Source organism: Rhinoderma darwinii, chromosome 2 (genome assembly GCF_050947455.1).
Source record: "Rhinoderma darwinii isolate aRhiDar2 chromosome 2, aRhiDar2.hap1, whole genome shotgun sequence".
NCBI lineage: Eukaryota > Metazoa > Chordata > Amphibia > Anura > Rhinodermatidae > Rhinoderma > Rhinoderma darwinii.
In genome coordinates this window covers 283,860,255-283,888,094 of record NC_134688.1, presented here as the reverse complement: position 1 = coordinate 283,888,094, position 27,840 = coordinate 283,860,255, and the positions used below count along the sequence as shown (strand labels likewise).

The 27,840-nt window shown below is 40.4% G+C and overlaps 1 protein-coding gene across 2 annotated transcripts in view; it reads left to right on the top strand.

The window, feature by feature from the left end:
* The window catches only part of SFPQ (splicing factor proline and glutamine rich), a 33,644-nt gene that overhangs the window by 1,363 nt on the left and 4,441 nt on the right, over nucleotides 1-27,840 (top strand). The window contains exons 2-10 of one of the 2 annotated variants that reach the window (XM_075853351.1): nucleotides 22-210; nucleotides 6,140-6,441; nucleotides 6,555-6,650; nucleotides 8,163-8,359; nucleotides 8,764-8,848; nucleotides 8,953-9,067; nucleotides 9,734-9,779; nucleotides 9,867-9,985; nucleotides 16,712-19,467. In XM_075853351.1, the coding sequence (XP_075709466.1) occupies nucleotides 22-210; nucleotides 6,140-6,441; nucleotides 6,555-6,650; nucleotides 8,163-8,359; nucleotides 8,764-8,848; nucleotides 8,953-9,067; nucleotides 9,734-9,779; nucleotides 9,867-9,985; nucleotides 16,712-16,861 (1,299 nt within the window). In that variant the 3' untranslated portion in view covers nucleotides 16,862-19,467. Of the gene's footprint in view, nucleotides 1-21; nucleotides 211-6,139; nucleotides 6,442-6,554; nucleotides 6,651-8,162; nucleotides 8,360-8,763; nucleotides 8,849-8,952; nucleotides 9,068-9,733; nucleotides 9,780-9,866; nucleotides 9,986-16,711; nucleotides 19,468-27,840 lie in introns of those variants that run through there. The other variant, XR_012881480.1, reaches the window with a different exon arrangement.

Genomic DNA, 27,840 nt, shown 5'->3' with positions numbered 1-27,840 from the left:
TCATGGTAATGCACTTTTCAGGGTGTAAGGGCGACACTGTCTCTCCTGAAAAGACCCGGAGAAAAGACTTACACACAGCGCTGCCGACTATTTGTTGGAAATCTTCCTACTGATATTTCGGATGAGGAGTTTAAGAAGCTCTTTTCAAAATATGGTGAACCTGGAGAAGTGTTCATTAACAAAAGCAAAGGATTTGGCTTTATTAAGCTGGTAAGTTTATTTTATTTTTTTACTGTGACTCTTATGCTCTGGCAGGGAGAAGTTATCTTTTCAAATGTTCAGATCCCATCTAGAAGCCAAATGCATGCACTATATCCCCCATGCTGAATGTAAAGTCTGTCTAGTTTAGTAATGCCCAATTTCCTAGCTAATGTAATAGGCGCTGTCACACTGATAATGCTAGTGAAAATTGTCCCAAATAGTTTATTTTAGAAGTCATGAGCTCTTTTCTAAATATGTAAATGAGCATTTATTAGACAAGTGGGAGGTAACCTAAGCAGTTCCCCTAAGGTGGAGCGACCTCACAGCCACTCAGCTGCTTCACACAGTGTGAGAGTGAGGCTTAGGGGGAGGGGGATCACTTCAAACAGCAGTTCTGGTGGCATATGAAAGATATTAAAGAGGCTCTGTCTCCACATTATAAGAGCCCTATCTTGTACATGAGTGATCGGCGCTGTAATGTTGATTATAGCGGTGTTTTTTATTTAGAAAAACTATCATTTTTGACGGAGTTATGACCTATATTAGCTTTATGCTAACGAGTTTCTCAATGGACAACTGGGCGTGTTTTACTATATGACCAAGTGGGCGTTGTACAGAGGAGTGTATGACGCTGACCAATCAGTGACCAATCAGCGTCATACACTTCTCTCCATTCATTTACACTGCAGATAGCGATATAGCTATTTCGCTATGTGCAGCCACATAAACACACTATAACGTTACTGCAGTGTCCTGACAATGAATATACATTACCTCCAGCCAGGACGTGATGTGTATTCAGAATCCTATCGCTTCTCTGCACGTCTCTGTGGTTTACAGCACAGTGAGATCTCGCTGTGAATGACATTTTACAGTAATCTCGCGAGACTACGCCTGCCATGCTGTAAATCACAGAAGTGCAGAGAAGTGTCAAGATTCTGAATACACATCACGTCCTGGCTGGAGGTAATGTCTACTCATTGTCAGGACACTTGATTAACTCCTTAGTGACCACCAATATGCCTTTTCACGTTGGTCACTAAGGGGCCTTAGGCTAGGCTGACGCCTTTTCACGGTGACCCAGTCTAAGTCCTGCACGGGTGTCCCGTGCAGGCTGGAGCCAGGGCTCGGCTGTCTGGTGGCAGCCAGGCTCCAACACCCGTGATCGAAGTTTACTTAGATCGCGACCGTTTAAACCGTTAAATGCTGCTGTCAATAGCGACCGCAGCATTTAACCTGTTTACAGAGGGAGTGAGCTCTTGGTTACCCATCGGCGGCCCGCAGCTGCAATCGCGGGTCTCCGATGGGTTGTCATGGCAGCCGGGGGCCTGATAAAAGCCCCCAGGTCTGCCCTGGACATATGCCTATTAGGACGCGCCGGAGGCACGTCCTAACAGATTGCCTGTCAGACTTACACTGACAGGCATTATAGTAGTGGTCTGAAGATCGCACAGTAAAGTCCACTAATGGGACTAGTGAAATAAGTCATAAATGTGAAATAAAAATTATCAATAAAAATTACAGTAAAATAATAAATCCATTTTTTCCATAAAGTGGTTTTATTTAGTAAAAGTGTAAAAAATAAAAGTACATATATGGTATCGCTGCGACCGTAATGACTCCATTAATAAAGTTAATATGTCATTTAAACCGCGAGGTGAACACCGTAAAAAAAATCGAAAAAAAACAATTTTTTTCCCATTGCCCCCCAAAAAAGTCATAATAAAAATGAATCATAAAAAGTGGTTTTATTTAGTAAGTGTAAAAAATAAATAAAAGTACACATATATGGTATCGCCGCGACCGTAATGACTCAAACAAAGTTAATATGTAATTTAAACCGCAAGGTGAACACCTTAAAAAAAATCGAAAAAAAACGATGGTGAAATCACAATTTTTTTTCCATTGCCCCAAAAAGTCATAAATTGACCAAGTCCCATGCACTCCAAAACAGTACCAATCAAAACTACGTCTCGTAAAAACAAGCCCAAAAAATTACGGATCTTTGAAAAAGACGATGCAGAAACAAATAATTTTAGTTGAAAAGTGTTATTGTGCATAAGTCGTAAAACATAAAAAACCTCTACATATGTGGTATCGCCGTAATCGTGCCGACCTATAAAACAAACGTAACGTTGTTTACGCCGCACAGTGAACGGTGTCAATTAACAATGGTGGAATTTCAGTTTTTTTTTATAAACCTCCCCCCCCCCCCCCCCCCGCCCAAAAAAAAGTTAATAAATGTTAATTAAAAAAATTCTATGTACCCTAAAATGGTGCTATTAAAAAGTACAACTAATCCTGCAAAAAACAAGTCCTCATACAGCTATGTCGACAGAAAAAGAAAAGTTATAGCTCTTTGAATTCGACTAAAGAAAAACGACTAAAATAGCTTGGTCATTAGGGCCTAAAATAGGCTGGTCATTAAGGGGTTAACATTAGTGTTTGTATGTGGCTGCACATCATGTTCTAGTAAGAACACGATGCTGCTGTGTAAATGAATGGGGAGAAGTGTATGATGCTGATTGGTCAGCGTCATACACGTCTGTACAACGCCCACTTGGTCAAAAGTAACACGCCCAGTTGTCCATTAAGAAACTCATTAGCATAAAGCTAATATAGGTCATAACTCCATAAAAAATTATTGTTTTTCTAAATAAAAACCACTGCTGTAATCTACATTACAGCGCCGATCACATCATGTACAAGATAGGCCACTTATAATGTGGTGACAGAGCCTCTTTAAGATAGGGAATTAAACTGGTCACAGTCCCTTTAACACCTCCGGACATCTTGTAGTGCTGTGGCCATCCCAGTCGATCAATGGCAGTTCGTGCACTCACGGATGACCGTAACTCATACATCTCAATGTCTTTGCACAAGTAAACCCTTTGCTTTAAGAAAAAATACTTGATCCAGTAATGGGGACCCATCAGCAATCTTTTGAGATGCATAGGGTAGATCTCTGTGCCACAAGAGATCCTACCGTGTGGTAGAAGACAGGAGTATGAGGAAGCATGTTGGCTGTGGTTTATATAAATTCACTTTTGTACAGAAGTATTTTCTAAAGAATTTATAATTTTTTATCTCAATTATAAATACAATTAAAGCTTCTGATGGTCAGCTCTCTTCAAACAGCATAAGGAGATAGCTGTCATTCAGCAGGAGGGCGGAGCTAGCAGGAGCTCATGAATAGTCTGCAGGAGAAAGTGAATTTTATAGAAACTACTGATCATCCAGAAGTAATTACATAGTTACATAGTTACATAGTTACATAGTTACATAGTTACATAGTTACATAGTTACATAGTTACATAGTTACATAGTTACATAGTTACATAGTTACATAGTTACATAGTTAGTACGGCTGAAAAAAGACACATGTCCATCAAGTTCAACCAAGGGAAGGGAAAAGGGAAGGAAAAATTTCTACACATAGGAGCTAATATTTTTTTGTTCTAGGAAATTATCTAAGCCTTTTTTAAAGCCATCTACTGTCCCTGCTGTGACCAGCTCCTGCGGTAGGCTATTCCATAAATTCACCGTTCTTACTGTAAAGAAGCCTTGTCGCCTCTGCAGCTTGAACCTTTTTTTCTCCAGACGGAGGGAGTGCCCCCTTGTTTTTTGAGGGGGTTTTACAAGGAACAGGATATCACCATATTTTTTGTATGTGCCATTAATATATTTATATAAGTTAATCATGTCCCCCCTTAGTCTTCTTTTTTCAAGGCTAAATAGGTTTAATTCTTTCAATCTTTCCTCATAACTTAGATTCTCCATGCCCCTTATTAGCTTCGTTGCTCTTCTTTGTATTTTTTCCAACTCCAGGGCATCCTTTCTATGAACTGGAGCCCAGAACTGAACTGCATATTCTAGATGAGGCCTCACTAATGCTTTGTAAAGTGGTAATATTACATCCCTGTCCCGCGAGTCCATGCCTCTTTTAATACACGACAATATCCTGCTGGCCTTTGAAGCAGCTGATTGACACTGCATGCTGTTATTGAGTTTATGATTTACAAGTACACCCAGATCCTTCTCAACAAGTGAATCCGCCAGTGTAGCGCCCCCTAGGACATATGATGCATGCAGGTTGTTGGTACCAAGATGCATAACTTTACCTTTATCTACATTAAACTTCATTTGCCAAGTGGACGCCCAAACACTTAGTTTGTTTAAATCTGCCTGTAATTCATGAACATCTTCCATAGTCTGAACTATATTACATAGCTTGGTGTCATCTGCAAAAATAGAAATAGTGCTATTAATCCCTTCCTCTATATCATTAATAAATAAGTTGAATAATAGTGGTCCCAGCACTGAACCCTGGGGTACACCACTTATAACCGGGGACCATTCAGAGAAGGAATCATTGACCACAACCCTCTGGATACGGTCCTTGAGCCAATTCTCAATCCAATTACAAACTATATTTTCTAAACCTATAGTCCTTAATTTACCCATTAGGCGTCTATGGGGGACAGTGTCAAATGCCTTTGCAAAGTCCAAAAACACTAAATCCACAGCGGCCCCTCTGTCTAGACTTCTGCTCACCTCTTCATAAAAACAGATTAGGTTAGTTTGACAACTTCTGTCCTTAGTAAAACCGTGCTGGCTGTCACTTATAATGCTATTTATTGTCACATAATCCTGTGTATATAGTCCCTCAATAGCCCCTCAAACATTTTCCCCACGATGGATGTTAAGCTTACTGGTCTATAATTACCCGGGGAAGACCTAGAGCCCTTTTTGAAAATAGGCACCACATTTGCCCTGCGCCAGTCCCTTGGCACTATACAGCAATGTAATTGGTTTCACTACTTCATGCTGCCCTCAGATATATAAACCTGACTTTTTCTGATAGACTTTTGCTTAAAAATGTTATCTTTTTTGCACTGCAGCTTCTTTGTATCCACTTTACATAAAAGCTACTCTAAGTGGAATCAGTCAGGTGGTGGGCTGACTGTCCACACACATGAGCTGCTGTCTGCAAAGTTAAAGAGGCTCTGTCACCAGATTTTGCAACCCCTATCTGCTATTGCAGCAGATAGGCGCTGCAATGTAGATTACAGTAACGTTTTTATTTTTAAAAAACGAGCATTTTTGGCCAAGTTATGACCATTTTCGTATTTATGCAAATGAGGCTTGCAAAAGTCCAAGTGGGTGTGTTTAAAAGTAAAAGTCCAACTGGGCGTGTATTATGTGCGTACATCGGGGCGTGTTTACTACTTTTACTAGCTGGGCGTTGTGCATAGAAGTATCATCCACTTCTCTTCACAACGCCCAGCTTCTGGCAGTGCAGACACAGCCGTGTTCTCCAGAGATCACGCTGTGTCGTCACTCACAGGTCCTGCATCGTGTCAGACGAGCGAGGACACATCGACACCAGAGGCTACAGATTCTGCAGCAGCATCGGCGTTTGCAGGTAAGTCCATGTAGCTACTTACCTGCAAATGCTGATGCTGCTGCAGAATCAACTGTAGCCTCTGGTGCCGACACGATGCAGGACCTGTGAGTGACGTCACAGATCTGCACTGCCAGAAGCTGGGCGTTCTGAAGAGAAGTGGATGATACTTCTAATCAGAAAGCCCAGCTAGTAAAAGTAGTAAACACGCCCCGATGTACACACAATACACGCCCAGTTGTACTTTTACTTTTCAACACGCCCAGTTGTACTTTTGCAAGCCTCATTTGCATAAATACGAAAATGGTCAACTTGGCCAAAAATGCTCGTTTTTAAAAAATAAAACCGTTACTGTAATCTACATTGCAGCGCCTATCTGCTGCAATAGCAGATAGGGGTTGCAAAATCTGGTGACAGAGCCTCTTTAAGTAGATGAATTTAGATTTGAGTGCTATTAGGGTTATTGTGTCTAGTCTTAAATTTATAATGCTGTAATTTGTGTTTTAATGCGACATGGTTTGCTTAACTCCTTAGGAAACTAGAGCATTGGCTGAGATTGCCAAGGCAGAGCTTGATGATTTTCCCATGAGAGGTAGACAACTCCGAGTACGTTTCGCCACCCATTCTGCTGCCCTTTCTGTGCGCAACTTGTCTCCATATGTATCAAATGAGCTTTTGGAAGAGGCATTCAGCCAGTTTGGACCAGTTGAGAGGGCAGTAGTTATAGTGGATGATCGAGGGAGATCAACTGGAAAGGGAATCGTTGAATTTGCTGCAAAACCAGCTGCCAGAAAGGCATTTGAAAGGTGTTCAGAAGGCGTATTTCTCTTGACAACGTAAGTTCTCTGCCTGTGAGCAGACTACTATTCTGTTCTGAGCAGCTGTAAAATTCATTCAGACTGTCTTTAAAGAACTGTCTTAATGTAACCTATTTCTTCAAAATAACTAGGACACCAATGCCTGTTATTGTGGAACCTTTGGAGCAATTTGATGATGAAGATGGACTGCCCGAGAAACTTGCTCAGAAGAATCACTTGTATCAAAAGTAAGTCAGGAGTCTTAAAGGGAACCTGTCACCAGCATTTCACCTATTGAACTTAACTTAAACCCTCACTGGATGCTGCTATGAAAAGTTAATTGCCGTTATCCCCTCTCCTAAATTCCTCCGACTGTAAATAACGGTCTGCAAACATTTTGCGCTTTTTATCATAATAATCCGGTGTCACTTTGTGCGCACACGCCTGAAAAGGACATCAATGCATAAGCGTGGGATTTTGTGTGGCGAGGAGCTGTCAATCAAAAGTAAGGAGGCGGGGTCAACTCGCAAAGACTTGTGGAATGAAATGACTTTTCAAATGGAGATTTGACTTTTATGCTAATTAGCATAAGGTGTGGTAACACTAAAAAACTGTATACTAAAGCTACAGAGCCGACTAAGAAGACAATTATAGGTCATATAGAAATTATTTTTCACCCACTAACCCCAGGTATTGCTCGTTTGATAGGTGAAATGCTGGTGACAGGTTCCCTTTAAAGGGAATGTGTTGCCAGAAAAACATGTTTTTTTTTTAAAAATTAAACATTTAGTGTGTGGGTGATTAAACATTGTTCAAATTTTTTTTATTTTTTTTCGCGAGTCAGGAAATATTATAAATTTTTTCTAATTTATAATACTACCCATTTTTGGTCACTAGATGGAGCTAGTTCCCAAAATTGCAGCATTGCAACATTGGGTTAAAAGCCCTCGCTCTAGTGAGCTCTCAGCATCCCCCCCTCCTTTATCCTGGCTAGTGCCGGGATAAACGAGGGGTTTGAAAGGTTTAACCTCCTACACTGTGTGTCGCCATTTTTTGAGGTAACCCACAGTGTAGTAGGTTTACATACTGTAGTAAACACACACAAACACTAACATACATTGAAATCTCTTACCTGCTCCTGCCGCCGCGGCTCCCTCCGGCCCGTCCGCTCCCTTTGCTGCCGCTGTTCCATGTGCACAAGTCCGGAAGCCGCGACCGGAAGTAGTAGTAATACTGTCCGGCCGCGACTTCCGGTCCACAGGAAAATGGCGCCGGACGGCGCCAATTTCGAATAGGACTGTGTGGGAGCGGCGCATGCGCAGTTCCCACACAGACGCCGTACACGGCAGTCAATGGGACGGGAGCCGTTCGCAGTCCCTATGGGACTGTGGCTGCCGTATTCCATGTCTGTGTGTGTCGTTGTTCGACACACACAGAAATGGAACAAAAAATGGCAGCCCCCATAGGCAAGAAAAAGTGTAAAAATAAGAAACAGTAAAACACAAACACACAAATGAAAATAAACATTTTTATTAAAGCACTAACATCTTTAACATATAAAAAAATTATTTGTGATGACACTGTTCCTTTAAGTATTCTCCTTTTGACTATGCAATAGGGCATAAACTATACAAACAATGTCTCCGGATCATGGAATTGAAGTGTGTTCCGAAAGGATCTCTCAATTACATTGAACTTTATCAGAACAGTAGCTGTCAATAGAACTGTCTAATTTTTTTAATCTAATTTTTTACCCACAGGGAGAGAGAGGTACCGCCACGGTTTGCTCAACATGGCTCCTTTGAGTTTGAATATTCCCAGAGGTGGAAGTCTTTGGATGAAATGGAGAAACAGCAAAGGCAGCAAGTGGAGAAAAACATGAAGGAAGCCAAAGAGAAGCTTGAGAGTGAAATGGAAGATGCTTTCCATGAACACCAAGCCAACCTACTTCGCCAAGGTTGGTTAGTTAGGTGTTTTCTGATTTTCGATTGACATACTGGTAGTAACACTTAAAGCATATGAGGCCCCTCCGAAGCAGTAGTTGTCTAACAGTGCAGCATTTGCAGCTTTCACAAATTTGTTTTTGCTATAATGTATCCCACTCAAGTAAAAAAAGAAGTTGCTAGTTTGCTTTAAGACTTCCAGATGTCACTGTAAGTGACGGTTTGCCCATAGCAGAATCTTTAACCCCCAAACTTAACGTGGTAAACTCTGTGGTAGTAGCAGGACAAATTCAGTCACGAGCAGTCTTTACATAAGTAGGCTTTGATAAACCCCTTGTCTGCTGCCTTTTATAATAAAGCATATCTTATGCAATTGTTATCACTCAATAATTTAACATAATTATTATTTTTTCTTTAGATCTGATGAGACGTCAAGAAGAGCTTAGACGTATGGAAGAACTTCACAACCAAGAAATGCAGAAGCGTAAGGAGATGCAGTTAAGGTAAGCCAATACTTTTGCCCTTTGTTTTTATTTTGTAGCTTTATTCCTCTATTGGCCTATGCAGTGAATTTAAACTTTCATCTTAATGTCCGTTCTCTGAACAGACAAGAAGAGGAACGCCGTAGGCGTGAGGAAGAGATGATTATTCGTCAGCGTGACATGGAAGAGCAGATGAGGCGACAAAGAGAAGAGGGCTACCGTATGGGATACATGGACCCGGTAAGTGTAAATCTGGAGTTTATTTATTTCTATGCATTTAAAGTGGTTATCCCACAAAGCATTAGCCTGCAAAGCACAGGCATGCAAATTAATCCAAAAAACCTAAAGCAGTCTATTTTCCCTGTAGATTTTAGGCTCTGTAGTGTGTGGGCTGCAGCACTGTACCACATGATGATCTCTCTAATCCCTTCCTCCATGGTCCTGTATCTCATCCCACCTTCCAGAAGCCACGTGCATATATTACTCCACCCTAACTAGTCCGCCTGAATGAACCCTGCTAGTAAACTAGTCCGGGGCACTCAAGCTGCAGCAGAGACTATCCAACAATATTTCTTACCTAGTGCAGCTTTCTAAAGTGAAGTGCTTAGAAACCTATGCAGTTTCTACTATTTGGAGTTGACGGCAATTGTGCTTTCTCCTGACAAGCAGAAAAGATGCTTCAGAGGAAGTGCCTTACCATGAGACGTGGTGGGGCAAAGAAGCAAAACTGAGCAGAAGTGTACAACATTGCATGTTTACTGGTTATTGTATAGTAACAGCAGGTGGTGATTTACTAGCTTTTTAGTTAAAGATCACATGAGCAGCTTTATTTGTATATAAGTAAATTAAAGCTTGGTTTAACAAAACCATATTCCTTGTGACAGACTCCTTAATTTTATTTTACAGCGGGAGCGAGAGATGCGCATGGGAGCAAACTCGATGGCAATGGGAGGTGAGAAATCAATTTGACTTGTTTTAACTCCATTACAAACCCGAAAACTAGACTTCATGTGGCATTCTGATTTATTTACTCTTTAAGATCCTTATGCTGCAGCAGCACAGAAGTACCCGCCCCTTGGGGCAGCTGGTATGGGTTATGATGGCAGCCCAGGTGTGACCCAGGCAGCAATTGCTTCATCTCTTATGGCAGGCGAAATGGTAATGTATCCAGTTGTGTTCTGATTATGGCAGTAACAGAGAAGTTCTAGCTTATACTTGCTGGTCATTCTAGTTATTGACATTAATAGTGACATTGTACAGTGTTGTAGTTACATTCGTGTCATCACAGCTTTTTAGCAAGATAGTACTTGACTAGAAATTCAATTTCTATGGAGAAGTTTAAATTTAAAGCACCCATTTTAGCGCTGTTGACAATCGGTAAGCATGTCTGTGCTGCGCTGAGTTGTTCAGGCATTTTGCATCTAGCAATTTATTTGAAATGTGATATTTTCATTTCAGCTCCTTCTGTTACATCAGTCTTTGATGCACTATCAAGTCTAAAGAGTTTTGAGTATTTGATAAGTTGTTTCTAGGCAGGTGTTTGTATGAATGACTGTGCAGTATCCTGTAACAAACACCTAAGCCAAGTCTGCTTAAAGAACAGACCTTCACTATACAAGGGAGTAAGGAACCGCTTTCTCCGGTTTACGGACTACATGTGAGTTTTGATCACTCCCCCCTCACTGGATATATTTGGTTTTATTGGCCGTATTCAATAATTTGCCCAGCACCTTGACTTTTGCCTCGGAACATTTAGTTCATCTGTACTTAAGCTATTTTGCCTGAACATTTACTTTTTTTTTAGATAATAAATTACTTTTATACAAAGTATAGATATTACTATTTTTGTACAGGTCATTGGGTAAACTGTATTCATGTTTCCCTGCAAATGACTTTTTTTTGTTCTCACAGAAGAACAACATCTACCAAAGGTGTCTGGCAGCGGCCTACTCCCCTCTACATTGAGAACGCATCGTGCTTGGCAGAGCATGCATGTCTAAAGGGAGGTTTGGAGGAATAGCTTTTGGCCAAAAATATTAAGCTGACTAGCCACTTTTTAGTCTTGTGTGGTGCCCAGTCTGCAGGAATACTTTTTATAACTGCAAGGTGTATTGCAGTTATATCAAACAAATATATATCTTTTTTTTTTTCCCAGTAAAATTTAGCTGGTTCCTTATACATTTACAGGAAGCTTCTGAAATTGAACAATTTCAAACAGGCTTTACTTTAAAACTCATTCCTTTAAAAAAACGACACAGTTCCCTAGCTCTGTGGGCATTCCCTTTTTTGTTCTTCCCCCTACTTATCAGCACTCCGTGTGAGTGAAAATCGTTTTACAGCGATGTAGAATACGTGGCGCTATGAGCAGCACAATTTCCACCCACTAGCAGGCTGACTACCACAATTGGGCAGATTCAGGAAGTGATGATCAGCAAATGTAGATAGGCATTTTCCTGTAGGATGCACTGCTGCAGATTCTATTTGTGGGGCATGGTTTATCTGCTGCACAAGTCACAGGCTTGTCCATGAACTTGGCTCTTGAACAAATAGCTTACTAGTATTCACAATTTTCGTATGGATACCTTTCCAAATTGACTACCCTTTCAGTGCTCTTCCTGTACTCTGATCATGATCAGAATCTTAAAGCAGCTGCTGTTTAACATGTAGTCCTTTCACTCCCAGCTGTGCTATTGCACAGCTATTTTATAGATGGTCTGCATCATTTCTGCAGACTTGGTTTAGATGAGGGATTTGTGACTATAGTTCAGTTCAATCACTTTGAATTTCTTACTGTTCCATGAAATGCTTGATCAGAGCAACTGCAATGAGCAATCTGGATGATCAGCTGTTGATTGTCCTTTCTTGCAGCCTCCGGTGTATGTAAAATCTTGACTCGAGGGATTTCTTATGTAATAGAATTTCAGTCTTCCATGCTTATCATGCATCAAAAAAAGTTGATCCATTGACTGCAGTAATGTCATGAACAGCCTTATGTACAGGGCTATATTACATGTCAATGACTGCATCACTGCATCAAACTATATCATCCACACGTGGCCACGGTTATTATATGTACGCAAGCTTCGAAGTTGAGTGCCATTTGATTCACATTGCTAAATTAAAATTTCTCTAGATCAGTGCTTCTCAAACATTCTATTGGTTCTTCACCAGTTAAAGGCATTGGCAAGGTTAAGAATATTGCTTAAATTTTCTGCTAGTCTCTGGAACCAATCCCGTCCTGTCATTTTATTGTGGCAGGGAGAAGTATGGAGGATGCTCACAAGCTGAGCCTACACCATATGCCGCAAGTGCCAGCTGTATATTATAGCTGACACTTTGCTCAAACACTTCATCAGAGATGACTCAAGACTCTTGCTGGTTTTGGCCCCATGCACTTGACTGTAGATTTCGTCTGTAATTGCGGTCCGCTATTACAGATCCATTTTCTGTTGCACATGGGCACCTTCCCTTATATTTGCGGGAAGGTATCCAGGCTGTAGAAAGCCTCCACAAAAGATAGGACATGTCCTAGCTTTCGCTTTTTACAGACCGTGCTCCCATACTTTGTAAATGCGGGTGGCTGACCGTGCCTGTAATCTCACAGATTATGGGCACAGCTGTGTGCATGGGGCCTCAGTTTACTGCCATGGTCAATGGCAGACAATTTATTTATTTTTTTCCTTTATTCCTAAAGCAGTAAAATCCTTCCTGCTTCTCTAACGTAATCAGAAAAATTTAACTATTGCCGCGTTTGTGTAAAGGATTACATTATAAGATTTAACCCTCAGTGACCACCAATACGCCTTTTCGTGGTGGTCACTAAGGTGCCTATGGCTAGGCCGTCTCCTTTTCACGGCAGCCCAGTCTAAGCCCTGCACGGGTGTCCTTTGCAGGCTGGGAGCTAGGGCTCTGCCTTGACAGCCAGACTCCTGCTCCAATGACCGCGATCGAAGTTGACTTAGTTTGCGGCCGTTTAACCAGTTAAATGCCGCGGGCAATAGCAGCATTTCACTTGTTTACAGAGGGAGGGAGCGCCCTCTGTCACCCATCGGCGTCCCACAAATGCAATTGCAGGCCTCTGATGGTGTCATGGCAGTCGGGGGGTTATAAAAGCCCCCAGGTCTGCCCTGGGCACATGCCTATTAGGACATGCCAGAGGCATGTCCTAATAGCCTGTCAGATTTACACTGACAGGCCATAATGCTTTGGTATACGAAGTATACTAAAGCTTTAGGCTGGGTTCACACGACCTATTTTCAGGCGTAAACGTGGCGTATTATGCCTCGTTTTACATCTGAAAATAGGGCTACAATACGTCGGCAAACGACCTGTCATTTACGCGTCGTCGTTTGACAGCTGTCAAACGACGACGCGTAAAAATACAGCCTCGGCAAAAAGTGCAGGACACTTCTTTCAGATGTAATTTGAGCCGTTCTTCATTGAACTCAATGAAGAGCAGCTCAAAATTTACGGCTGTCAGAGAAGCCTCGCAAAATGCGAGGAGGAGGAATTACGGCTGAAACGAGGCAGCTGTTTTCTCATGAAAACAGTGTCTTTTCAGAAGTAAATGCCTGCTATCGTGTGCACATACCCTTATAGCAGCGATCTGAAGATCGCATAGTAAAGTCCCCTAGTGGGACTAAAAAAAATAAGTAATGTGAAATGAAATTAAATGACAGTAAAAAAATATTTTTTTCCCATAAAGTGGTGTTATTTAGTAAGTGTAAAAAATAAATAAAAGTACACATGGTATCGCCGCGACCGTAATGACTCAAATAAAGTTAATATGTAATTTAAACCGCAAGGTGAACACATTAAAAAAAATTCGCAAAAAAACAATAGTGAAAGCAATTTTTTTTCCCATTGCCCCAAACTCATAATTTGATCAAGTCCCATGTACCCCAAAACAGTACCAATGAAAACTACGTCTCGTCCCACAAAAACAAGCCCAAAAAATCACTACATTGATGGAAAAATAAAAAATTACGTCTCTTGGGAAAAAGACAATGCAAAAACAAAATTTTAGTTCAAGTGTTTTTATTGTGCAGAAGTCGTAAAACATAAACCTGTACATGTGTGGCATCGTCCTAATCGTACGACCCATAGAATAAAGGTCATGAGTTAAGCCGCACAGTGAACGGTGTCACTTTAAAACGCATAGAACAATGTTGAAATTTCAGGAGTCTTCTATCCCCCCACCCCCCCAAGACATTCATAAGTTAATAAAAAAATATGTACCCCAAATTGGTGCCATTAAAAAGTACAACTAAACCCGCAAAACAACTCCTCATACAGCTATGACGGAAAAATAAGTTATAGCTTTTTGAATGCGACTATTAAAAAAAATAAAGGCTTGGTAGTTAGGGCCTAAAATAAGCTGGTCACTAAGAGGTTAACCTGCAAGGTGAGTGCCATAAAAAAATCTCCAGAATTTATATATTCTTTTGGGGTCACATTACCTCCCAAAAAATGTCAGTCATGCGTACACCAAAAAGGTACCAATAAAAATTTAACCCAGCAAAAAACAAGCCCTCACACAGCTCCATCGGCAGCTATGGGTCTCACAATCATAACTATTCGTTAAACAAAATTGTTGCCATATTCGAAGTCTCAAAAGAAAAAATATAAACTTGGTATAGCTGTAATCGTATTGACCTGCAGCATTAAAACAGTGTAAACAAAACCCCCAAAAAATTGAAAATTTTGCATTTTTGTTTGCCCCACAAAATGTTTGTTTCCTAGTATAGTATATGGTACATGAGATGGTGCCATTAAAAACTACCACTTATCCTGCAAAATAGCTATCATATGACTCAACAAATGTTAAATGAATGGCTTTTGGCAAGCATGGAGAAAACAATGAAACCGAAAAATGTCTGGCAGGAAGGGGTGAAACTGAGCCAAATGAGTCTGTTAGTGTATGTTCTCACAGGCAGGAGGCGCTCCATATTCTCTAACAGAAAATCTATAACAGAGTCTGAGAACGGAAGGTAAATTAGTCAAACCAATCAAATGGTCAGCAAATAGCACTTTTTTCCCTGAGGATTCCACCGCAGTTTTACCTGCAGATTTAGAGTGAAGCAAGCTTTGTGCACCTGCGAGTTTGTGGTTGGCTGCAATTCTGTAATCGCTGTACAAACTGTAACACCACTCGACTTGTGATTTTTAGTGCAGAAGTTATGCTCCCCATTGTAGTCTATTGGCCCAACATGCATTATCTCTGCACGGATTACGCAGCATAAATTGACATGCCGAGGATTTGAAAGTCGAACTGCAGAGCAAGTGTTGCACAATTTATCTGCAATTTAGTTTTGCCTCGTCTGACTGACATTTTACAAATCGAATTAGAGGCTCTGTCACCAGATTATAAGTGCCCCATCTCCTACATAATGTGATCGGTGCTGTAATGTAGGTGACAGCAGTGGTTTTTATTTTGAAAAACTCATTTTTGAGCAAGTTTACAAGCAATTTTAGATTTATGCTAATTCGTTTTTTTAAAATTAACTGGGTATTGTACAGAGACTGAGTGTATGACTCTGACCAATCAGTGGCCAATCAGCATCATACATTTCTCATTGTTCCAACCCATTGTTAGTGCGATTGTACAGTGAAAGAAGCTGGGCTGGAACAATGAGAAGTGTATGACGCTGATTGGCCACTGATTGGTCAGCATCATACACTCCTCTGTACAACGCCCACTTGGTAAAAAGTAAAAACACGGCCAGTTGTCTATTAGTCATTAGCATAAATCTAAAATTGATCATAACTTGCTCTAAAGTTATTGTTTTTCAAAATAAAAACCACTTATCTACATTACAGCGCCGATCAGATTATGTAGGAGATAGGGCACTTATAATCTGGTGACAGCCCTTGCTGCTACTGTAAATGCTGTTGCATTTTCGTACAGAATTCTGTTGTAGAAAATCTGCAGTGTTGTGTGGCAACCCATCTTTAGTCCTGTATTTGAATTGAACTCTTCGCAGTCCTCCCTTGGTTGAGATTCTTATGTAGTTCAATATCCACAACCATTCTTTTTGCAATCCTGCTTGTACTGCTTTGCTACTGGATGGAGCAAAACGTGCAATATCAGTATTCCGTCTTGGCGCACAAAATACCACCCAAACTACTGAATTTCAACCTTATAAAGTGCCAAGCTCTTACTGGGTTGCTGCTGCTGGAGAGATCTGCATGTGATCACTCTTATCAAAACTGCCTTCAAACTAGGTGTCGGTTTGAGAAGCACTGCTCTAGATGCACCTTCTGGGTATGTACTGGTAAGCAATGTTGGTTGCTTTCAAGAGTATGTATGAGCTAGCAATGTTTTATACTTAGCATTGTACATGCGCAGTGTTCCACATATTGGTACTCTGAAGTGTTAAATGACACTATGATTTTTATTTTCATGGTGATCAATATTAATGGTATAATTCTGCAGGGCCATGCAGTAGCTTCTAGTTCTGTACTACCAGTAAGCATACAGGGCCATAAACTTATAGGTTTGATTTTTATTTATACATGTAGGGTCATGATTTGTTCTGGTTACAAAGACTAAAGGTACTTGGCCTGTATACTTAAGTGCCTTTATAATGTAACTTGACTGTAGCATTATAACTCCCAAGTTGCTCATCTTGTGTGCTTTTTTGGAGCACAGCTACAAGTCTGACACCGCTGACCTTTATCATTTATGGGAGCGTATCTCATGGAATGTGTGATACTTAACTAATTTGCAAATTACCCTTTTTTCCTTTCTATGTTCCTCGTGCCTGTGGATCGGCTCACTGGTGATTGTATCGACGAACCTTGACTACGGGACCCTTTCAAAAAATAACATACTTTACACATGGACTTCTTCTTCTGTAATGAACTGAATTTGGTTTTCAATAGCGCAATGATCGGTTTGTCCAGAGCAATGCAGGGACTCCCAATGCACAGGCTTCCAGAGGGATTGGGGCTGTAACTCCTGCAGCAGGTGCTGGAGCTTATGGCAGGGGGAGAGAGGATTATGAAGGGCCAAACAAAAAAGCCAGGTTCTAAACAGATTCCCTTAAATCTAATGTTAACTTTTGTTTAATATTTTTTTTTTAAACTTGCATTTTAGCGAGGAGGTAACATTTTTATGGATGCCTTTGCTTAACCCAGTATTTGTAAAGCCAGTTAATATATGCAGATTTGATTTGTGACACTTTCTCATTTGTTTTATGACCGTTTATGTGGATTCCCTTAGCTCCCCTTTTTTATATATTTTTTTTTAAACTGTGCTTGAGGTATACTGGATGCTATACAACACTCTTGAACATTTGCCATTTTCGTCAGTTGACTGGGATAACAGCTCTCAGAAGCTGCAAAAGACCTCCTTGACTGGGCCTGGTAAGACTACAGCATGACTTACCTTGCCTCTGTGATGCCACCTGTGACACTAAAAACCTGATAAGCAGCCCCACGCCGTAAATTTTAACCATTCTGTGCAGCACAAATGTGGCTGTCTGTGGTATTGTCAAGATGGTGGTTTAATTCTAAATGTGTGGTTATCTGCCTAGTGTTCTAGGTCCGATTATAATAGCGCACCAATCGTTATGTATTTGAGTATTGTGACTTGAGTAGAAGCTCCATGAAATTTGTCCTTGTAATCCGTTGTATTAAAAAAAAACTTATAAATAAAAAATGTGGAATGCTTATTGTTTTGGGTAACCATATGATCAGTACCTTTTTTTAAATGGGACTATAATATTTCCCTAGGCAAGTAACATTGTGGCATAGTCAAAATTTGACACTAAATTTCAGTAGAAAGTGAAGAGAAACTCCTTTCTGAAGTAATACTAGGCTGTTTCTGGAGTAACTTTCCGCTTTCCTTTAGATGAGCAAATTTGACAATTCTGGAGAACCTCCTATATGTAGTGGCCAACATAAATGTACAAAGCAAGATATGCCATGCTTTTATTCCTCAGATAACCTTTCTCTAAGGCCATACATGAGCAGTGGAGTGCACCATCTTATAGGCGCTTCTGCACAGACCTAGGGGCACTTTAAGCTACCTGTATAGCCTCTGTTTGACATATCGGCACTGTTATTTGGCGCTCGATATGTAAGTTACCCCCCCCTGTACGGTCAGAGGGGTGTTTCCTTTCACGGAACGGGAAGGGTGGGGCGTAATACTTTGCACAATCACATTCTTCACCTGTTCCGTGGCGGCGGAGTCAAAACTGCACGTGTGCACTCCCCTCTCCAGCTTTTGTCAGACAGTGATCACAAGACTGATCTCACGTGAGATCACAGCAAAAGCCACTCTGACACTGTCCAATCAGCTAGGAAGTATCACACCCCTGCCCTCTCCATGAAAAGAAACACCCCACTGACAGTACAGCGGATAATCCACATATCGAGCGCAAACTAGAAGTGCACCCAAATCTTAAACAGGAGGCTAGACAGGTAGTTTAAAGTGCCCCAGGGTCTGTGCAGCCGCGCCTATAACACGGTGCACTTAGCTGCACATGTATGGGCTAGTGAAGGGTTCTCTTTGAAAAGTTAAAACAAACATTTAAATTGCCTTGTACTTATGCAAGCGGAATGGCAACGTCTGTTTACTAAGCTTATGACGTATGGTGGCAAAAGCCTAGTATTGCCTGTGAAGGCCCCTTTACAACGGCCAATTATTGGGTAAACTATTGTTCATAGCATGCTCATTGCCAATGATTGCCTTGTGTATACAGGGCAGCGATCAGCAGATGACTGAGCAAATTCTCGATCATCTGCTGATCGTATTGTTATGAAAGACAAATTTTCGTTGTTGGCAACACATCTCCCTCTGTAAACGGAGAATTGCTGCCGACGATGTATGGACGAGCAATCGTAGTAACGAGCACTCGACCCCATACATGGCTCCTTGTGACTGGAGCCAAACTAGCACCGATCAAAGTACTGTCTCGATCGGCGCTTGTTGCACTGGCCAAAAATTGGCTGTTGTAAGAGGAACTTAGTGTAACTAAATGTTCAACAAACTTCTGACATGTCGGTGCTCAGAGCGATCAAAACTTCTTACGAGTCAGATGTTTAAATGTTTAGTTACCTTTTAAGATTCTTTGTTTTTATAAATGTCTGCCCTTGTGGTCTTAAAGTCTGACCCCTTTTTTATTTTTTTAGCATTGCATATAATATATGTAAATTTTTAGTTTTGCACCATCTTTCTTCCTCTTGCAAGTTGCTTGATGCTGTTCAGAGCTCATTGTCAGACAGCGTCTTTTTCTCTGGCCCCTCCTGAATTCTGAAAATAATTTTGGCCCATAAAATATGCAATGCAAAATATAGGCTTTAATGTGCAGAACTTGTTCACATTGAATTATCTTGCCAAACTTTGTTTTTAGCTGGCAATGGCTTTAATTTTTTTTTAAATAAATAAAACTATTTGTATGCCCGTACTACTGCAGCATATCAAAGCTGACTAAATTCAGTTTTTGTGGAGATCCGTTTTTTTTACAATCACTTTTATGGTAATCAGCCTCGTGGTAGTAATGCATGTAAAAACCACAATTGCCTTTTAGTCTTTCCCAAAACTAGGAACATGCCGCATATACCAGGGGTAAGGAATTATTGGCTTGTGAAAAAAACATGTAAATGGGAATTTAAAATAAAATTGCTAGAAAGACCTGTTCGCTTCAGGGTTTTCTGTACGTGTGAACATTACTCAAGACGCAACCTAAAATTAAATCCACTTTGCATTTAAACAAATCCTTTGTATAGTAGTTCTAGATACACTTGGCTAACTTCAATTCTTCACTCAAAGGGTCTGTCTACACCAGCGTCTGGTACAGTTTGGGGTTTCTGTTCATCTATTCCGTCAAGAACGGAAACTAGCTTCCGTTTGTATTACCATTGATTTCAATGGTAATGTTTCAATTTCTGTTTGTTTTCGTAACAAAGTTTCTGTTTAACTGAAACAATAGCTTAGTTGACTGCGCTATTGTTTCAATGAAAAAAACGGAAGCTTTACGGAGCAGAAACCAACAAACTGAAGCATTACTATTGAAATCAATAGTAATGCAAACAAACTATAGTTTCCGTTTGGCTTACTGTTAATCTGTTCCTCTGACATATTAGATAAACAGAAATCCCAAACGACACCAGACGCTTATGTGAACAGGCTCTTTGGTTGTCACATTTGTATAATACTTCCAGCCTTTTAGATGTCTAGCATTTTGCTAGAAATTGTTACATCCTTTAGATAAACAATTATGTAATGCCTAAAAACATTTAAGCTTCATTCTCACAGATGTTGCCTGGTGTTTTTAAACGGCCAATATAAATGTAACATGCGTTTTTGGTGTTTTTTTTGGGGAATTTTTGGTGTCGTTTGTTTTTGTTTGCCATCTTTTTGGCGTTTAAGTCCTATAGAAAAGCCTATTGGGAAAAAACCTGCAACTAGATGCATACTGTTTTGGGAACTGCACTGACAACAAAATTGCCACAAACCTAATCAGTGTATGAAGTACTTTATAGGTTTTACTATAGACTTTAATGTAACATCTGACTGCACAGAACGCCACTCGCAACGCTGTGTATGAAACAAGCCTTCTGCTCTATACAACATGGTCTGTATCTTTCTGGTAAATTATACAAGAATTGGTTATAATTAAAGAATTAACAGGATTTGCATTTTGCAGTCCTTGTTAATCATATATTACTGTACCTTAAATAAAGTTTTATATAGATTGACTGTTTATATGTAATTATTTTTATTCAAGCAATTCCAGGAATACTGAAAGCCAAAGAGTACCTAGAGAACATGATATGCATCTTTTTGTTTTGTGGGGGCACGAACTTCCAGAGCAGTCCAGGAGAGAATCCCTGGACCGTTTTACCTTCAGAGAAGGGACCAACCTCTTGCACTGTTAAGGTGCTGCCTTAATGACAGATCTTTTTTTTTTTTTGTAACGTTTTTATTCAGTTTACAACATTTTTTTCCCAACAATACAGCATCCACTCCTGCAGCCAATACTATACATGTCATAATAAGGCACAGTGAAGTGCCAGCCATGCGTACCCAGATCTAAATCTCCGACTCCAAGGTTTCTCACTGCAAGATAATTGCCCAGTCCTATAGATCTCAAGTCTATGTATTCACGGAGTGTAGGCCATCAACTCTTGTTTGTGAATCCCAGCATAATAATGAATTCCCAGCATGGCTGCCACCTCCCTCTCCCCACAAATCAACAGCTACAAGTTACATCAGATCTCAAAGCATAGGTAATACACTGAAGTGGTGAGCTGTTAACTTAACAAAAATCAACACATATTAGCCTGCCGCCTCATCCAAAAATGGTATTTCCCCCTACCCCACAATCCCTATAAGTCCGTCCCATTTCATACTCCAGAACCTCCGGCGCACCTTTCAGGACATCGCAATGACAGATCATCTTTAAGATTTAATTCTTGTGGAAACTGCTTACTAGTGATATACAGATTTGTAATTTTTTTAATTTTTTTTTTCGGCTGCAAACTTGGCAGGGATGTAATACATAGAAAATCCTGGGATTAAGCTAACTTGAATGATTCTTTGTTTAAGGACGCCGTGACCACATTTGACTGGTTTTTCTCCAAGGTTAATTCTGTCTCTTTAAATTTCAGTGTCTTGGAAAAATATGTAAAGCCTCATCAATGTCCCAGGAGTAGGCAATTTCTCAAAGCTCTAGTACTTAGTCTGGGATTAAGTTCAGTCCCATGTCTTGTTCTGTACAAAATGGTATTGTCTATTTGGACTAGTATAGTTGGAAGTGTTCTACTTGCAACCATTCACTGCATAAGGGGCAAAGCTGTTCTTGGTTGGACAAAAGGGACAACCTTTAAGGCAGGGCCATGCTAAAGATAGATGTATCTGATATTTTAGATACTGAAAGACTTTTGAGAATTAGTACTTATCAAGCAAGGTAATCTGGTATTGCCATTCATGCACTGCAAATGTTTCAACTAAACCCCAATTTTATGCTGTATAGATCTGTAAGATGCAGCTTGGAAATCGCTGTTGCTCAGTGAGAGATTCCCTGCTTTTATTAAACGACATAATTGCATCTGAGAAAGGCAAGCTGCTAAAGAAAAATCTAAATGCTAGTTTTCCATGTAGATTTTTAAATTAATGAGATGCTTAAGATGCTGAACTCTAAAGGGGAATTAAGACTGGCATTTAAATATGCCAGTCTTAATAGGAAGTATTTAGTAATTTGCGACATGCATTTAAGAGGCTGAAGCCTCTTAATAAATGTGTTGCATGTTTCAGCCTGGATAGCGTGCCACAATTGGCTCCACAACCGCAGCCATGCGCCATACACCCCCATCGATAAAATTTAAAAAACAAAAACAAGCCCCCTCCCTGTCTCCCTCATCACTTTAGCTCTGCATGTACAAGGTTCTGACACTGGACAGTGTCGGGGCCTTACATTTGACGCAGCTCTTAAATGTCACCATAACTGCGTCGTGTTCCACATCTTGATGTTGCCCAGCATTACATTGCATAAGTGGCTCGAGTGATAAGTGAGCTGAAGGAGTTCTTAGAGTATGGTGTGTCTGGTTTTTGTCCAAGTGGGGAGGGGGGATAGCCTAATAGGGGGAAGGGCAAGGTAGGGGCCCAACACAGGCCTCCACCTTGCCATGTCCCATAGAGTGAAATTTACTCCAGCTATGAGCATGGATTTTCACTATAAATTTATCTGGCATAGCGTATAATAAATTTTTCAGGCCTCAGTAGCTATGCCCCTTTCCCCAAGGACACTCCTTCCCACAGGTGAGGGTGGCGGAAAAGACTTATCACTTTGGCCCTTTTGCAACTTTTTTTTAAATACCAGAACACATATATATACCAATGTTTACACACTGGTGGATCTACATATAAAGACAGTCACCAGTTTATAACTTCACGATTTCCTACCTAATCTAATAGGTGCTGTGATGTAGATAACTACTGCTTTGTTTTTTTTCAACTTTTATTTTTGACCAAGTTATGGACCTTTTACGATTTATGCAAATTCGATAATTTTTACTTTGGTCAGTCATACACTTTTCTTGACAATGCCCACTTGGTGAAAAGTAAACACCCAGTTGGGCATTAAGAACAAATTTGCATAAGTCTTAATGTTCATAACAAAAAACGACAGTAGTAATCTACAACAAAGCACCTATTAGATTAGGTAGGAGATAGAGCAGTTCTAAACTGGTGACAGCCTATTTAAGGCTTTTAGTTCTGTGTGCAGCCGTTAGTCCACTACAAACTAGTTTATATACACTATATACTTGAAACTTTATTTTATTAGTTTCTCCTGAAGGCAGACCCTTTCCTTGTGGCCTACACGACTCCTACCTCAATTAGCCAGAACAGAGAAAGGCTTCCACTCTGGAATCTCCCTGGCCATGGACTGCATATTTGTCACTGCAGCTTCCCATGGTGATCCCATATGTTAGCTGAAGGTATCCTAGAGCTTCATCCAAAGCAATTGGCAGATTGCCAGGTTCTCTTTATTGAAAAGTGGTTTTGTAGTTGGAATACTCAAGTATAACACGTCAGTATAAAGGTAAATTTATTTCATGCTCCCATTAGAGTGTAAGATTGGGGTTTAACCACGTAAACTACAATAGTCTCATGCATTAGCGAATGCTTTGTATCAATCGCAACCTGAATACTGCATTTCCAGTTTCTCACTGGAGAAGAAAATCAATATATGTTTAAGAACCTAGTTGTTGGGAGGATATTTATATTTTTAACTATTCTTGAGCACTTAAGTTTTTTTATTTTTTTTTTTTATCAAGGCCAGATCAAACATGTACTTTGGTACATAATTGTAGTTCTAACAGAATGGACAGTAACTGAAATGATAACTGTTTTTTTTAAATGTAATTTCTGAGTTATGACTCAGTTTATAGCAAATGCCATCAGTAATCTTGCTAGCTGGCAAGCATTTTATGGCCTTTTTAAAAGAAAAATAAATAAATAATACATGTACTTGCCATTAAAGCAAGATTCAGCAACCGGTTAAAATCGGCCAGTTGACTAATACTTCATATTAAAGTCTTCTACACTTAATCCTGGTAAAGATGTGTACATCAGCGCTGTGATCTTGGCAGCCGGAGGCATGGGAACGCGTTTACTTGTTTTTTACTGGAGTTTTAGCTACTTCAATTGCCCTTACAATCTTAGTGGCCATCTGTAGCAAGCAGTTCTGCAGTGCATAACTTTGAGGAACATAGTGCTACCAAAGGACTTATAGGATCCCGGATGTAGTAGTGCCGCTTCAAGATGCTCAGTGCGGACCATGTCCAGGTAGGTACATAAATACTCTACCTTGGTGAAATATTGTGTAACATTGCCATTCTGACATAACACTTCTGTTGAATGAAATACAGAGCAGCACTTAAGGTTTTTGTATGAATTGCTCAAATTAGCACAAAGTATGATGCTAAATGGCATAGCGGGCATTTACTTGCCTGCAGGATTTCATTGCTACTGTACCTGGCAGAAATCACTGTTGGAGTGGGTATTGGTCTTGCAAAAGTTGACCAGTCTTGTGTTAAATGGATGTTGGTGGATCTTTGACGTTGAATTTTTACTTTGCGTTGGGTAAGGTTTGCTTTAGAAGACAACATACTTTATAAGCTCCCGAAAGTCTGAAGAGTTCGAAAAATGTCATCTTCAATGCATAACTGATACATTGCCTTCAAAGGGCATAAAGTCTCAATGTTGCAATGGTCAACTAACTTGTGCCTATAGGAAGTACTTGGAACATTTTTATATAAGCTTATTAGGTTTTCTATACACTAAAACGTGATAATGACCGGTCTCCTAATTGATATTCTAAAACTGGGGCTATTCTAAAACTTTGCCAGTGTCCTATTTTATATCAAAACAATATAGTTGGTTGTCAGCAGTGGAACACATTCACTTGGAGTGGAAAGGGTTCTTAAAATGTTACCTTCTCATAATGAATTCCTAATAGTAAACCTATGACCAATTAATGCCGTGCCCATTAAGTCAACTGGAAATGGATAATTCTTTTTGACAACTCTGGAATGCTAAAACTTTTTTTTTTTGAGTTACCAGTGAGGTACAATCTAAAGGATTGCAGTAAATACAGTACTTTTCACTATTCCACATCCCTAATGCACGTTGTCAACTTTTTTTCAATAGCAATTTTTTTTAAATGGCCGTTTATTCATTAACTTAAAACACCTTAGTATTTTTCATTACGGAGACTTTTGCAATTTTCTACATAATCTCCTTGATCCCTTAACCCCTTAACATATGACAGTTAGGTCATAGCCGGGTACGGGAAGTGTATAGCAGGCACACATGCTGAGCCTGCTCCATACAAAGCGGGTGTCTGCTTTGTTACAGCCAACTTTTCACTGTAACCAGTGGGATCGCGCTCGAGCCTGATCCTCGGTTAACCCATTAAATGCAGTCAATAGCGACCGTGGCATTCAAAATATTAGGAGGTGGTTGATCCCCCTCTTAACATCCTATCTCCACCCCCCATGACACCATCGCAAGGTTCTGATGGCTATGGTAGCCTGGGGGTCTAATAAAGGCCCCCAGGTCTGCCAATATTTGTGCTTCTATTAAGCCCCGCCTGTTTTTCTGACAAGCTACTATTAAGCCTGTTAGAAAGCCAAGCAATCGCTGCTTAAAGTCAGTTAACAAAAAAATATATTTTTATTTTTTTTACAACCCTTTATGGTGAAAAGCGTTTAAACAATTTGCATCGCTAACGTCCCTTAATGTCTGAACTATTACAAAATATCATTATTTAGCCAGCACGATGAACGCTGTACAAAAATGTAAACTGACTATTGCGGTTTTTTTTTGGATACCTCATCTCCCACAAAGAATTAAATAGTGATCAAAACCTAACATGTACCCCAAGTGGTACTATCAAAACCTACAGCTTGTCCTGCAAATATGCCTTCAGTTATGGCTCTCAATTTGGCGACGCAATGAATTGTATACTTTTTTTTTTTTTTGTAAAATACTAAAACTGTAAATTTGGTATCGCCGCAGAATAAAGTTAGCATATCATTTTAATTGCCCAGTGAATGCCGTAAAAAGTGAAAACAAAACCTGAGAACCGCTCAATCGCTTTTTTTTTTTTTCTACCACACAAATTTGGTTCTTCACTTCCTAGTACATCATACGGTACAGCAAATGGTGCCATGAAAAACCAACTCGTCCTGCAAAAAAATCAAGCCCTCATAGGACTATATAGATGGAAAAATAAGTGACTTTTGGAATGTGGGGAGGAAAAAAAATGACTAAAGGTATTGTCCTATCGGGGTAACAACTGTCCATATAGCCTTTAAGGGCATATAGATGTCATAGAGAATGTTCTCCACTAATGACCCACTGCTTGTTAGCAGCTCTTCGCGCTGGCTCAGACTGGCATATGTGACCATATATTACATTTAGAAAGCCACTTCCTTTGAAATATCAGCAGTTTTCTGGGGGTCTTGGGAGCTTGACCATCAGCTGATTGCTGCAGCAGCAGCTCTTAAGATCATTGGGGTTGTCCAAGACAACACCATTTGAAGCCTTCATGCCAAAGTATATGAAAAGGTCCAAGAGCAGAAACTTTATCAGCGGCTGAGGTTGTGTACATAACATCCCTATACACCTTGATGGAGAATGTCTGATTTATTTTAATCCTTATCTTAAGAGGGACTTTCCACACCTCATTCCACCCCATTCTACATTATTGTGCATTTAAAAACAGGTAAAACTAGGCAGGCTATGAATTTTAATATTTAAGCTGACTATCCTCAAACCTTGCGTACTTAGTGCCTGTTAAGGTAGATGCCTGAATCCAGAACATGGACTGTTTGAGGCAATGATGTTGGTGGCTTTCGACATTATATGCATCAAGCTTTTCCTAAAAGTGCAATTCTCAGTGGTAAAGTCAAATTCCTCAGAAAACCTTAAAGCAGATCTGCCAGCTTAATATGCTGCCCTATGTAAAATGTTGTCATTTTAGGTCTCTGCTGAAAGAATTCAGAGAACATTATGTATTCATCAATGGTGTTGTCCCTTGCTCCTCTGTGCATGCATACACCGAAGCCTGTGAATCACCAGCCTGAATAGCAGGGGGGAGCGCTCCCCTCAAGAACAGTGGACGACACTTTATTTTTTTGTGCTGTTTTGACTACTTGTCGTACAGACCTGTAGTGGTTGGCTGCTTTTACATAGAAAGGGATGTTGAACTGACATATCTGCTTTAACCCCTTCCCGACATTTGACGTATCGATACGCCAAAGACGGGTAGGGGAAGTATGGAACGGGCTCACGGAGTGAACCCGCTCCATACGATGCGGGTGTCTGCTGTATGTTACAGCCGACACTTCTGAGTAATAGCGACCGCAGCATTTAGATCGTTAGAGGGGGTAACCTCCCTCTTTCTAACAGCTCATCGCTCCCCCCCCCCACAATGCAATCGCGGGGTGGCGATTGTTGCTATGGCTGCCTGGGGGCCTAATGAAGGCCCCCAGGTCTGAAGTCTTTGTGCTCCTATTAAGCGCTGCCTCTGGCAGGGCTTAATAGTAGCCTGTCAATCACATTAGTATTGCAGTATATAGTGCTAACGATCACTGGTTGAAGTCCCCTGGGGGGACTAAAATAAAAAATTAAGTTAAAAAAAAAACCCTTTACCCATTTCCCCCCTAGAGAGCATAGTAAAAAAAATAAACATAATTGGTGTTGCCACTTCCATAAAAGTCTGAACTATTACAATATATCACTATTTAGCATGCACGGTGTACGCCGTAAAAAAAAGACAGCTGAGCTCCTGCTCCAACGCCCGCGATTGAAGTTTACTTCGATCGTGGCCGTTTAACCCGTTAAATGCCGCTGTCAATAGCAACCGCGGCATTTAACTTTGTTTACAGAGGGCGTGAGCTCCCGCTGTCATCCATCGGCGGCCCGCAAATGCAATCGTGGGTCTCCGATGGGGTATCATGGCAGCCGGGGGCTTGATAAAAGCCCCCAGGTCTGC